The sequence below is a fragment of the Leptopilina heterotoma genome, unplaced genomic scaffold (assembly GCF_015476425.1).
Source record: "Leptopilina heterotoma isolate Lh14 unplaced genomic scaffold, ASM1547642v1 Lhet_297, whole genome shotgun sequence".
Taxonomy (NCBI): Eukaryota; Metazoa; Arthropoda; class Insecta; order Hymenoptera; family Figitidae; genus Leptopilina; species Leptopilina heterotoma.
The window spans coordinates 32,192-47,901 of NW_025111001.1; the positions used below are offsets into that span (position 1 = coordinate 32,192).

At 20.8% G+C, this 15,710-nt stretch overlaps 1 protein-coding gene across 1 annotated transcript in view; it reads left to right on the top strand.

Moving 5' to 3' along the window:
- Positions 1 to 15,710, top strand: part of LOC122504411 (nuclear factor 1 X-type-like) — a gene marked incomplete at its 5' end in the record, with an annotated part of 49,282 nt that overhangs the window by 16,346 nt on the left and 17,226 nt on the right. Inside the window, 2 exons of the mRNA XM_043615511.1 lie at positions 4,859 to 4,999; positions 11,548 to 11,691. Of these exons, the coding sequence (XP_043471446.1) occupies positions 4,859 to 4,999; positions 11,548 to 11,691 (285 nt within the window). The remainder of the gene's footprint in view (positions 1 to 4,858; positions 5,000 to 11,547; positions 11,692 to 15,710) is intronic.

Consider the following 15,710-nt stretch of genomic DNA (forward strand, 5'->3'; position numbering starts at 1 on the left):
CGAACAATGCTCACGGCCTCAGAGCTTTAGAATCTCCTCACCCGAGCCTCCTTCTTCGCTCCATAAAAAAAATTTTTTCAAACTTTTAATTTAGCGCAACTAATTATTACACAATTTTGTCTCGCGTATTTTAATACTTTTTTTTTTTTTAAATAAAACTTACATTTAAATTTATTGTTGTTTATCGAATAAATTACGAATTTATTCAAAAATTAAATTTTTATTTAATTTTTTTTAATTAAAAAATTTTTTTGTTCTTTATATTAATTAGTAGCAAATGTTACGCGCGGAACGAGGTATTCAATTTATTATTGTTATGCAAATTACAAAATTATTTATTTTCAACTATAAATTTTTTAAATAATTTCATAATCAAAATTTAAAAAATTCACTTATTAAGTACAAAATTAATTATTACTGTTCATATTTTCAAAAATTTTAATAAAATTTCACGTAACAATTCAATTATTTTCTCAAATTTTAAAAAATCCTTCTAAAGAATTCAATTATTTTTTAAATAGTAAAATCTTTACTAAAATTCAATTATTTTTAATTATTTCATTTATTTTAATTGAATTCCTCAGAAGAATTTATTTTTTTTTTTAAATTTTAATATATTTCGAAAAAATTCAATTTTTTTCTAAAATTTTAATAAAGTTTTGGAAAAAATGCAATTATTTTTATAAATACTAAAATTCTTTGCACGAATTAAATTATTTTTAATCCAATTTAAATAAAATTACACGAAAGAATTTAATTAATTTCAAATATTTCCATAAAATTCAATTACAAGAAGAATTTAAAATTCTCTCAAAATAATTCAATTATTGTCAAAATATTTCTAAAAAATTCTATATAAGAATTAAATTACGTTCAATGCAATTTTTAAATATATTCGTCAAAAAAAATTGAAAGAATTCAATTATTTTCAAAAATAATAAAATTCTTTAAAGAAATTCAATTATTTTCGAAACAACTTTAATTGAATTTCTCGAAAAAATTTAATTATTTTTTAAATATTTCTATAAAATTCTTCATAACAATTTAATTATTTCTTAAAATTTTAATAAATTTTTCAAAACATTTCAATTATTTTTATAAATAGTAAAACTCTTCTCAAGAATTCAATTATTTTCAATTTAATTTTAATAAAATTCTTTTTCATAAAATCCAATTGCTTTCAAAATTTTCAATTAAAATTATTAAAGAAACTCCTCAGTTTTGTTTTTAACTATTTTATTTATTAACTCCTTAAATATTTATTTTTATTGTTTACTATGTTATTCTTTAACAATTTAATTTGTTTGTCCTTTGTGAAATTTATTTTTATTATTTTATTTACATTTAGAAAAAATGAACGAAAAAAAGTGCTTTTAATAAATTTTTGTAAATCAAGTAATTTATTTATATTTTTATTAATTTATTGTTATTATGTACTATTTTATTCATTAATAATTTTTTTTGTTACATTATTTACTTATTTATTTTAATTCGTTTAGAAAAAATAATCGAAACAAAAGTATGTTATTTATGATTATTATTTACTATTTTATTTTTTTATTTACTTATTTATTTACATTTATTTTTTATTTACATTTATTTATTACCTAAATATTTATTACTCATTTTTTATTATTAAGTACTACTTTGTTCATTTAATTATAACTTTTTAGTTTAATTTTAATTCTACTTCAAAATTTTTTATTCTTTAAAACTTCTGTAAAACATTGTTAAACAAAAAAAAGATTATAGATTAATTCCACAATTAAATATTAAAGAACAAAAAGCTAACAAACAGTCTATTTTTCTTTAAGAAAAAAAAAATTCTCTAATAAAAAAACTACTTTTCCTTTGTTAAAGAAATATTTTTTTTAATTATTCTTTTCCTCTCTCTCTTCAACAAAAAAAAAAAAAAAATCATGAAAATTGTGCGTAACTCGAGGCCATATTTTCCTCGCTATTTGACATTTTAGAAACACCGAAAAAAAAGAGAAAAATTGTGAAAAAAAGTGAGAAAGCTGATTTTCCATGTATAGAGAGTGAGAGAGTGGAAAAAAAAGAATAAGAAGAAACGAGGAACGTGTGAAAATTGAGATTCGCGAGCTAGCGTGAACGTGGTATAAAGAATCGAGCTATGCACACTTGCTTTTGGTTAACAATGCTCCACAAACCCACCCCCGCCCCCTTCCCCCCACCTCTCAACTCCTGTTTCAATTCAGAAAGCCGCGAGGGTAGAATTTTTCCGTTTTTTAATGTTGAACCACCCGTGTCTAGAGAGAGACCCGCGCGCTCATGTGGATGAAAAAGCAATTTTCGTCAGTCGCGAAGTGGGCAGTGAAAAGAGGAAAGCGGAAGTGACGCTAGAGTTGAGAAGAAAAAAAGAGGAATTAAAAATAAAAAAAGAGAAGAGTATCAATAATCTGAGATTTTTAATTTTTCTTTAATTATGACGTGTATATACTCTTCTTTTATATGGAATTAATAGAGAGACTAATTTTTTATGACAACTTTCAGCTTTGTATTTTTTAGAAAAGTATAAAAAAAATAAAAAACAAGAAAAAACAAAATTTATAGTTTCTGTATTTTTTTTCTAAATAATTGTTTTATTGATATTTTACCTAATATTCCTATTTTTATTTACATATATTTATATATGTTTATAAATATTAAAAAAAAACTTTTCATAATTGTTTACTCTATATGTTTATTTATTTATTTATTTTTTACTCTTTATACTTTTTTTATTTCGTTTTTGCTTTTTTCCATTATTTATTTTATTATTTTTCAATTAATTCTTATATGTTTTTTAGTTAATATTTTTTTATTATTTTCATCCCATAATATTAAGTATAAAATTTTACAGTGTAAAATTGATCCTATTTAATTAAATATTTACCTTTATATTTACAAGTTTCGGAATTTTATTATGAAAAAATAATTGTTTATTAATTTAATAATATTTTTTACTTTACATATTTATTTATTTGTTTTTTCTCTATACCTACAAATTTTTATTTGTGTATTTCTTCTTTATTTTTATCATTCGACTGTTTCTCTTTATACTTTTGTTCTTAATTTATTTCTTTTATTACTATCATCAATTGTATTTTTAAATTAATTTAATTTAATAATTTTCATTTTTATCATTTAGTTTTTTTATTCTTTACTTTATTCTTTTATATTCTTTTATGTATATAAAATTTTGTAATATAAAATTGCTGAAATTAAATTCAAGCAGTTTTAGAAATTTTTTTATTTATTACATTTTATTAATTTTTTATAATTCTTTATTCTATTGTATTATTTTTCAATTTATTTTTTATGTTATTTATTTATTATTTTTTTAATATAAATTATAAAATTTTCCAGTATAAAACTACTGTGTTTAGTTATTTATCTTCTATTTTATTTATTTATTTTCGTATTTATTTATTTATTGCTTCTTAATAATTTTTTAAATAAATATTCTAAAGTAAAAAATTTACATTCTAAAATTTTTGTCTATATAAATTTTCATTTGTTTATTTCGTTATTAAAATTAAACATTTTTTATGATTCTTTATTCTATTACTTTTTAATTTCTTTTTTATGTTCTTGATTTGTTATTTTTTCAATATAAATAATAAAATTTTCTAGTATAAAATTACTGTTTTTACGTATTTATCTTCTATTTCATTTATTAATTTTCGTATTTATTTATTTACTTATTTATTGCTTCTGATTAATTATTGAAATAATTATTGTAAAGTAAAAAATTAACATTCTAAATTTGTTGTCTTTCAATATTAAACTTTTGTGTTAATTTTTAATTTTTTTTTTACGAATACGAATAAATAAATAAATTTTTTTATTTACCTTTATTTATACTTCATTTATTTATTTTTATTATTGTTTCTACTTTTCTTATTTATTATTTTATTGTTGTAATTTGTAATGTATCTAAATTCTGATTGAAATAAATAATACAAATATTTTCATTATTTTTAGTAAATAATAAATATTAAAAAAAATAAATTAATTAATTAAAAAATAAATAAAATAAAATAAAATATTATTATAAAAAATAAATGTTACTAAATATAAAATTGTATAGCGTAAAACAGTTCTCAAAAAGTTCTGATTAATTTCGAGTCAACAAAAAAAACGGAAAAAGAAACCTGTTCCATAAAATAGAGAGAAAAAAATTTTTTCCACTGATTTTTCAATCCAAATACGAAAAAAGAGAAATATTGAATAAAAAACCATTACATTAATGTTCTTTACTTCATTTTATCAATTGAATGTTAAATATTGAAAATTCCCTCCTCTAAATGAAAGCGAAGAAAATTTACAAAAGTACAAAATTTCTTCTTTTTTTTTATTTTGCATATTAAATTTTTTTTTCTTTTTCATAAAAGCAAATAAACATGAAGCGAAGGGTAAATGTTTGAGAACGTCAAAGTCGAATTTTGCTATCTCATGCGCGCCACAGCCTTGTGTATAGTTTGGCGCGACAGAAATAAGAAAATTCAAAAATAAAATACGATCTTCCATTGCGCGTTGAGTGACGTGGAATAGCGGAAGCTTAACACGACGCTTCCTGCGACTTTATAACATACGATATATTCTTAAAAAACTTCTCGTCTCATGTTGTTAGAATTTTTCTAATGAGATTTTTTTTTTTTTTTTTTTTTTGAACAAGAGAGGGGAAAAAATGAAATAATGAATTATTTGAAATAAGAAAATGAAAGACGGGAATTTTAATCGTAAATTATTACCAATCTATATATACATAGACATGTATACAAATATATAGATATATAGTTATATATATTTGTGTGTATATATATTGAAGTAGACTGTATGTGTCTGGTTTCAGCGTCCATACTGCATGACCTCAGCGACATGCAGCCTCAAATAAACGCGATCAAAATAGAGCACCCGCCGTACTACTGCAGCAGCTACACCCCTCCATCCGCAGCTACTGCCGCGGATCATACTCAGCCCGCGGCTAGCTTCAGTAAGTTTCAAAATTTACATCCCTATTTGACTTTTTCATTTTTAACATTCAATTCATATTTTTATTCTCATATTTTCATCATCTTTCATTTTTTTATTCAAATAATTTCATCAACTTTCATTTTTTATTCAGAATTTCATCATTTTTCATTCTTTATTCAAAATTTCATCGTTTTTCATTTTTTTATTCAAAATTTCACTGTCTACAATTTTTTTTCAAAATAGACTTTGAAAAATTTTCTTCTCTAGAAATGATTTATGGAATATTTTTCATTTTAGTTTTCATGGAAATTTTAATTCCGTTTTCCATGATATATTTTATCTTTTATAGCAAAGAAAGGAAATTTTAATTATATTTTATTTTACTGTAAAAATTCTTTTTTATTTATTAATATTTTTGCATTAATAATATTTTTATAGGAATACTAATTAAACTATGACTAATAATAATTTATTATAATTTATTATCAATATAAAATAAAAGAAATGTAATTATCCGTTTGGCCTAATGGCTACACTATCAAAAATATTATAAATATTAATATTATTACTATAAAGAATATCATTTTTTTAAAAGTAAAAGATTTTGTTTCAGTTATTAATTAATAGTTTTATTATTATTAAAATTGTTATCATCAATATTATTGTTATTAGTATCTCAAATACTGAAATTTGATCACTTATTAAATCCTAGGAAAGGATCACTCTTGTTATTAATTAGTAAGACTATTATTATTGATATTATTATTAATATTATTATTGTAAATAATATATATAATTTTTTTCTTTGAATTAACAAATTTTTTTCTCTGTTAATAATAATATTTTTATTACACTGAAGAAAAATTATGTTTATTCAAAAGCAACGCTTTTGATTCGTTTTTTGTCTCAATTTGATATCCTTAGAAAAACTGTTTAAATTTAAAGTATTTAAATCAAACACCATTTAATTGATTGAAATATAAATAAATAAATTATCTAATTCAACTACATAAATTATTTAATTCAATTAAATATTTATTTAATAATAGAAAAGTAATCGGCGACTGCAACAAAATAAATTTATCTTCAGTCTATTATTAAAATTATTATCATCAATTTATTATTACATTATTTTATAATATAATAATTAATTATTATTAATATTTAAAATATTGAAAAACAAATATTTTCTTAATAAATATTAAGATTATTAATTATTAATTAATCATTATTAATTAATAATTAATTAAATATTATAAAAAAAAATTTTATTGCAGTCTTGTCTTAAAAAATAGATTAATTTAAAATACAGATTATTGTTTATTTAACGATTAATAGTAGAATAATTAATGCAATAATCTGTATATTATAATAAATTTTGTTTAAAATTTTGAAACTTTATTTTCGAATTTCAGTTTTAAATTAAGACGCGCCTTACTTTTAAACACCATTTTAATTTCAGACTCACCTAAAAATAAGTTTTCCCTCGTCTGTGTGTGAGAGAATTCAAAGAGACCACCTGAAAAAAAAGAAAAAGATAATATTAAAATTAACTCAAAAAAAAAACTGTAAACATTAAAAATAAAAAAAATTGAAAATGCAAAATTTACTTTAATTAGAAGTTTTAAAAATTACAAAATTTACAAAAATTGAAGTTACAAAATTTAAAAAATTGAAAATTTACTATAATTGAAAGTAAAAGAAATTATAAAATGAACAACAATTGAAAGTGTAAAATTTACTAAAATTGAAGGTACAAAAATTACAAAACTTACAGTAATTGAAAGTACAAAATTTACAAAAATTGAAAATCCAAAATTTACTATAATTGAAAGTACAAAAAATAATAAAATTGAAAATTATAAATTTACTAAAATTAAAGGTACAAAAATTACAAAATTTACAATAATTGAAGGTATAAAATTTACTATAATTAAAAGTACAGAAAAAAATTAAATTTAAAAATGCTAAATTTACTAAAATTGAAAGTACAAAAATTACAATAATTGAAAATGCAAAGTTTACTAAAAATAAAAGTACATACAAAAATTACACAATTTATGTACAAAAATTCAAAATTCACTAAAACTGAAAGTACAAAAACTACAAAATTTATAAAAAATAATTGAAAATCCAGAATTCACTACAATTAAAAGTACAAAAATTAAAAATCAAAAAGGAACTAAAATTGAAAATGAAAAATCCAAAATTCACTAAAATTAAAAGTACAAAAATTCAAAGTGCAAAAATTACAAAATTCACGAAAAATAAAATTAGAAGACGAAAATTTCGAAACTGAAAATTCCAAAAACTAAAATTAGAGAAGTTAGAAAAATCGAGTGAAAAAGAAAATATTCGAGAGTGGAAGCAATCTTTTTTTCATTTTCAACTGAAATTTTTCGAGGCCTCTTTTTTTATATCTGAACTCGGAGTTTAATATCACCGAGACTATTTCTTTCACTCATTTCAACTTTCGCCATTCTCACTTCTCATCCCTTTCTTCTTTCATCGATCAAACGATAACCCTTCAAGCAGAACACAACTTTTTAAGCTGATATATAAAGAGAAACTAAACTGTGATAGATAATAATAATAATAATAAAAAAAAATTTTTTCCCAAATTTTCCTATCCAAATTAATACAAAAAGAAAAGAAAAAAAAATCTATCAAATTGTTTCAAATCATTCGATGAAGAAATTCTCCAAATAAAATGACTAAACAAGAGCAAGATATATAGCTTTTATATAAATAGGTCGAAACTGAAATAGAATAGCACAGTTTCTATACCGGGTATTACAATTCTAAAATGAATGGGAGAAATGATAAAAAAAGAAAGAATTTTTGGAAATATTCCACAGTATTTTGATTTAAAAGGAAATTTTCGTGTGTTATATATGATTGAGAAAATGTTAATGGTCATCGACCTTGTTCGTGATTAATCTCTCAGCTTTTTTTGGCAAGGCGATCCACTGTTAAGGTCACGTAACAGTTATAAACAACGAAAATACCAATAGCTTCGTGTAAAAAATAATTTTTTGGTTTAAAAAGAGAAACAATTTTATATTCATTGATATTTTCTGTTCTGTTTTCTATTCATGGACTCTTTTTATAATAAATACAGTCAATCCTCGATAATTAAACTTTTTCGTTTCGTAGAATTTCTTGAAAATTTCCAAAGCTACATTTCTATTATTTTTAAAGAACTGAAAATTGATTTCGGGGCTTTGGAAACATTTCGATGCTTACAATATTCGATAAATATAATTCTCCTTTTTTATGTTCATTGAGACTTATAAATTAATTTAAAAAAAAAATTTTAATTTTAAATTTAAACAAGAACTCCTATAATTTAGTTTGTAAATTCTATAAACTAGATTTGTAAATTCTATTATTTAGTTACTCGATTAATTTTACAATTTACTTTGTAAATTAATGGTATAATTCTTCTCAAAAATTCAATTATTTTCAAAAATAATAAAATTTTTCCCAAAAAATTCAATTATATCATAAATAATGGAATTCTTCGCAGGAATTCAATTATTTTTAAAAATAATAAAATTTTTCCCAAAAAATTCAATTATATTCATAAATAAGGGAATTCAATTATTTTTAATACAATAATAAAATTCTTTGCAGGAATTCAATTATTTTTAATACAATAATAAAATTCTTTGCAGGAATTCAATTATTTTTAATACAATAATAAAATTCTTCGCTGAAATTCAATTATTTTCGTAAATAATAAAATTTCTTGCAGGAATTCAATTATTTTCGTAAATAATAAAATTTTTCGCCGGAATTCAATTATTTTCGTAAATAATAAAAATCTTTGCAAAAATTCAATTATTTTCGTAAATGATAAAATTCTTCGCAGGAATTCAATTATTTTTAATACAATAATAAAATTCTTTGCAGGAATTCAATTATTAATTTATACAATAATAAAATTCTTCGCTGGAATTCAATTATTTTCGTAAATAATAAAATTCCTTGCAGGAATTCAATTATTTTTAATACAATAATAAAATTGTTCGCAAAAATTCAATTATTTTTGTAAATAATAAAATTCTTCGCAAAAATTCAATTATTTTTATTACAATAATAAAATTCTTTGCAGGAATTCAATTATTTTTAATACAATAATAAAATTCATCGCTGGAATTCAATTATTTTCGTAAATAATAAAATTTCTTGCAGGAATTCAATTATTTTTAATACAATAATAAAATTCTTCGCTGAAATTCAATTATTTTCGTAAATAATAAAATTTCTTGCAGGAATTCAATTATTTTCGTAAATAATAAAATTTTTCGCCGGAATTCAATTATTTTCGTAAATAATAAAAATCTTTGCAAAAATTCAATTATTTTCGTAAATGATAAAATTCTTCGCAGAAATTCAATTATTTTTAATACAATAATAAAATTCTTTGCAGGAATTCAACTATTAATTTATACAATAATAAAATTCTTCGCTGGAATTCAATTATTTTCGTAAATAATAAAATTCCTTGCAGGAATTCAATTATTTTTAATACAATAATAAAATTGTTCGCAAAAATTCAATTATTTTTGTAAATAATAAAATTCTTCGCAGGAATTCAATTATTTTTATTACAATAATAAAATTCTTTGCAGGAATTCAATTATTTTTAATACAATAATAAAATTCTTCGCTGGAATTCAATTATTTTCGTAAATAATAAAATTTCTTGCAGGAATTCAATTATTTTTAATACAATAATAAAATTCTTCGCTGAAATTCAATTATTTTCGTAAATAATAAAATTTCTTGCAGGAATTCAATTATTTTCGTAAATAATAAAATTTTTCGCCGGAATTCAATTATTTTCGTAAATAATAAAAATCTTTGCAAAAATTCAATTATTTTCGTAAATGATAAAATTCTTCGCAGAAATTCAATTATTTTTAATACAATAATAAAATTCTTTGCAGGAATTCAATTATTAATTTATACAATAATAAAATTCTTCGCTGGAATTCAATTATTTTCGTAAATAATAAAATTTCTTGCAGGAATTCAATTATTTTTAATACAATAATAAATTCATTGCCGGAATTCAATTATTTTCGTAAATAATAAAAATCTTCGCAAAAATTCAACTATTTTTGTAAATGATAAAATTCTTCGCAGGAATTCAATTATTTTTAATACAATAATAAAATTCTTTGCAGGAATTTAATTATTTTTAATACAATCATAAAATTCTTCGCTGGAATTCAATTATTTTCGTAAATAATAAAATTCCTTGCAGGAATTCAATTATTTTTAATACAATAATAAAATTGTTCGCAAAAATTCAATTATTTTTGTAAATAATAAAATTCTTCGCAGGAATTCAATTATTTTTATTACAATAATAAAATTCTTCGCAAAAATTCAATTATTTTCGTAAATGATAAAATTCTTCGCAGGAATTCAATTATTTTTAATACAATAATAAAATTCTTTGCAGGAATTCAATTATTTTTAATACAATCATAAAATTCTTCGCTGGAATTCAATTATTTTCGTAAATAATAAAATTCTTCGCAGGAATTCAATTATTTTTATTACAATAATAAAATTCTTCGCAAAAATTCAATTATTTTCGTAAATGATAAAATTCTTCGCAGGAATTCAATTATTTTTAATACAATAATAAAATTCTTTGCAGGAATTTAATTATTTTTAATACAATCATAAAATTCTTCGCTGGAATTCAATTATTTTCGTAAATAATAAAATTCCTTGCAGGAATTCAATTATTTTTAATACAATAATAAAATTGTTCGCAAAAATTCAATTATTTTTGTAAATAATAAAATTCTTCGCAGGAATTCAATTATTTTTATTACAATAATAAAATTCTTCGCAAAAATTCAATTATTTTCGTAAATGATAAAATTCTTCGCAGGAATTCAATTATTTTTAATACAATAATAAAATTCTTTGCAGGAATTCAATTATTTTTAATACAATAATAAAATTCTTTGCAGGAATTCAATTATTTTTAATACAATCATAAAATTCTTCGCTGGAATTCAATTATTTTCGTAAATAATAAAATTCTTCGCAGGAATTCAATTATTTTTATTACAATAATAAAATTCTTCGCAAAAATTCAATTATTTTCGTAAATGATAAAATTCTTCGCAGGAATTCAATTATTTTTAATACAATAATAAAATTCTTTGCAGGAATTCAATTATTTTTAATACAATAATAAAATTCTTCGCTGGAATTCAATTATTTTCGTAAATAATAAAATTCCTTGCAGGAATTCAATTATTTTTAATACAATAATAAAATTGTTCGCAAAAATTCAATTATTTTTGTAAATAATAAAATTCTTCGCAGGAATTCAATTATTTTTATTACAATAATAAAATTCTTCGCAGGAATAATTTTATAATATTTATTTAATAATTCTATATGATAACTTTATAATCTATATTTGTAAATTTTGAAAGTAAAATTCATTAAATTTTTATTGAAATAAATAAATAAATGAAAAAAGAACCGATTTTTAATTCTGGAAAAAATTTTTTTTCTATTTGAAATCAGGTCCACCGCCGGTGCACCAGCTCATAAGAAATGATAAGACTGAAAAGCCACCGACGGTATCGGTTTCAAGTGCTACAACTTTCTCTCCAGTTCTAAGGCCCGAGGATGGCCATCGTGGAATGGATTCACCTCACTCCCAAACGGGTATGTTATTACAACGAAATCGTCAATATATTCGCAAACTAACTTAAGAACAAACATTAATAACCATAATTATTAAGAAAATTCATATAATCAACAATTTTTCAAAAATTATAACACCCAATTTGTCAAAAGAAAAAAAAAGAAAAAAACATGTAGTTCAAACAAATATTACTCAAAATCACACAAATGTATTAATATACTTAATAGGTAATTATTTTACAATTTTATATATATTTATATGTATAATTAACAAAAAAAAAAGATATTAACATGATCTATAAGTGATAATCAACAAAATAAGTGATAATCAACAAAAACTAAGTGATAATCAACAGCTAAGTGATAATCAACCAATTTAAGTGATAATTAACTAATAAGTAAAATAATTAACGAAAAAAAAATGTTTCGATCTGAAAATATTAATTATAGATGAAAATAAATAATTCATCGAGATCGTTTTCTTCATTATTCGTAGAATAAATAGAATACATTTTTATGTAGGAATTTTTTTATTTAATACACCATTTTTATTTTAGTTTATAAATTTTATTAGAATAATTACAATTATCATTTTATACACTGTGAAAACAATATGTTTGAGTCAAACATAATTTTTATTTAAAATATTTATTTAAATATTTATTTAAAATATAATCTTTGCTATATAGTCAACCAAAAATTATTTTTCAATTAAACATATTAATTTTGATTCAATACATAAGAAGTTTGATTTAATAAAAATTATACATTTAATTAAATTATAAAATATGTTTAATTATTAATTCAAACTTATTTTTTGGTTTGCTACTTATTTTTGGATTTCAAAAAAAAATTTTTTCAGTGTATATGGGTGATTCTACTAAAAATGACATTTTTGATTTTTGATAACTTAATTAATTTTACAAATTCTACTCTTAAATAATTATTAATCATTTTCAGAGTAAAAATTTACTTAAGATTTCAAAAAAAAAAAATAAACAATTTATTGGACAGAGTTTATGCAGTAGCTAAAATAATTGGTCCAATAGGAGAATATAGAATAGACAATAGAAATCCGGTAGTACTTCTATAAAAAACTGAATTTTTATTGTTTTTGCAAACTCTTAAAATTTTTTTAAAACTAGTTACAGAAAGTACAATGTTCCATCTATCATTATATGTATTTTAAAAAATTTTAGACCTCACTTTTATAAATGGTGAAAATGTTTAAACTTTGTCTTCAGTTGTGGATTTAAATTAGTTCACGATAATTAATATTTTTATATATTAAAAATTAAACAAAAACAAAATTTAAAAATCAAAGTTCAAAAGTAGCAGTTTTAGAAAAATCACCCATGCGTCAGATAATTATAATTTCTCTTTCTATAATTATATTTCTGTATAATTTCTCATGTAGTGAGAATGCAAAAAAGTATTTCTAGTCTAATTAGAATATTTAGGTAAAGAAAAAAAAAATCTGAAATCAATTTGAATTTTATTGAAAAAATTTATTTTTTTTGTTTTTGGAAAATAAGAAAAAAGGGAAGAAAAAGAAATATGAGAAAATCGTTTGATATCACGTTCAATCAGAAATGCTAGGTATACATTGAAGAGAAGTGCCTTTCGAGATTTTAAGATTCCATGCGTGGTGGTGCAAAGATCCGTTGCATACAAATCATTCTCTACCTCTCCTTTGCACTAATCTTAAGTACGGAACATAGTTCTAACCAGATCAACCAGGTCAACTTATACTTAGCTATACAAAACGTTCTATTCGCGTGTATATGTATACATATATATATACACCGAAAATTCCTGTTGTAAACTAAACTTTGTCACACTGTTTAGCTTCATTTTAATTAATTCTATATGCCGTTTTCTTTCTCTTGATGTCTTGTTTTTAATTAATTAAGTGAGTTTACTAACAAAAACACATCTAACATCGTTATTTCATTTTCTGCGGAAAATTTATTCTTCTCTGCAAAAAGGAATTTTGAAAAAAATATTCGAGATGCTTTTGCTTAAATTTATCTCCTCGTAAATTTTTCTTAGAAAAAAAAAAAATTAGTGAAAAGTTATCATCACTGTCCGTCGACCATTTAATTGTCCAGTGTGCGATAGACCCATTCTGAGCTCATCTGTAGGCATCATGTAAGTAAGTAAACATTGAGGATAAAATTTTCTTCTTTTTTTTTACCCTCGACGAAACAAGTGTTTCTCTAAAAATTGCGATTTTCTTTCTTTTTGATTTCAGTGAATTTTGTTTCGGCTGTAAATCGCGAAGGAAAAATCAGAGTTGTCAAGAAAATTTGGACTTTTTTCTAGTTTTTAGGAATTTTGATTTTTTCCCTAATATTGAAAAATATTTTGATTCAGTCTAAATATTGTCGTGAATATCTTTAATTGTAAAATTATTCGAATTTTTAGATAAATATTTCAATATTATTAGCATTTTTCTTAGATTTTTAAAAATTTTAACTTTCAAATCTTTCGAAATTGAATAATTTATACAAGAATTGCTACTGTAATTTCTCCAAAAGTATTTTCAAAATTTTCAATCAATTATTTTCTGGAAATTTTTAACTTAAAATTCTTCTCCTAATTAATTATTTTAAGAAATAAGTAGTTTTTCTAAAATAATTCTGAAATCGACTTCAATTTCACGAGTTTTGGATCATTCAAAAATTATTAAATTAAATTTCTATTGAAAAAATTCAAATAATTTCAAAAGTTGTTAAATAAAAATTTTTCAAAAACAAACTTCTTCGGAATTTTCAATTAAAATTAATTTAAAGTTCAAATATTCTGAAATTTCAATTTTAAATCCTTTTAATATTGAATTATTTATAAAAAATTTCAACTGCAACACTTCGAAGTGTTAGGTAATTTCTTAAAATTAATTAATTTACTAATTTCTTGAATTTTTCAGTAAAAATTATTCGCTGAATCATTAATGAATAATAATTTTATGAAAGTACTAATGAGAACAATGAAAATAAACAACGAAAAGAAATTCTAATTTCTAAATAACTTTTTATTTTGATTATTTAACATTTATTTGATTATTAACAAAAGCGATTAATAATTTAATAAATTATTTCCATAAGGGATTATTTTTGCATTTTCTCTCTCCGCATTTCGATGAGGAAAAATATTTTTCGTTAAATAGAAATCTCTTATTTTTGAGATTTGAAGAGAAAAAAAAATGAAATCAAGATTTTGAAGGAGAAAAAAAATCTTAGGAGAAAACCATAGAAAAAAAAACGAAATAAGAAACAGACAATTTCGATGGCTGGGAAAAATGACTAATCGCGAATTACGCGCAATCTCTGTTTCAGTCTGAGCACGAGCGTTGAGAGAAGCTCACTATCTCGACCAAAAGGTACTTTGTGACTGGTTATGATGTTATATATACATATTCTTTCTATATATCAATATATGCATATTTGTTTACGTGTATTTTATATACACAAATATTTATAAATATATATATATATATATCAAAGGATGAGACCGAGACTCGATTTCCATATATTTGACTTTATCACTTTCAAAAAAAAAAGAAAAAATGAAATGAAATAAAATGAAAATCGACAAAAATCACATTTCACTTTTACTTAAAATCTGTTTACAATGTTAAATTTACTATTTTTGTATTTTTGCAAATTTTTCTGATGATTTTTAATTTTTATGCAAGAGAAATATTTTTTCTTCTTGATAATAATTATTTACTGATTTCTTACAATACTATTAAATATTAATGTAGAAAATTAATTTTAAAAACTAAAATAAGGAATTTTACAAAATAATAAAGACAATTGGTTTTCAATATTAGTAATAAGACAAAATAATTTTAGGAATTAATGAAGAAAATTAATTTTGCAATCTAATAAACAGAAATTATTTGTAAAAATGTATAAAGAATATTATTTGCAAAAATAAGACAAAATAATTTTAAGAATTAATGAAGAAAATTAATTCTGCAATCTAATAAACAGAAATTATTTGCAAAAATGTATAAAGAATATTATTTGCAAAAA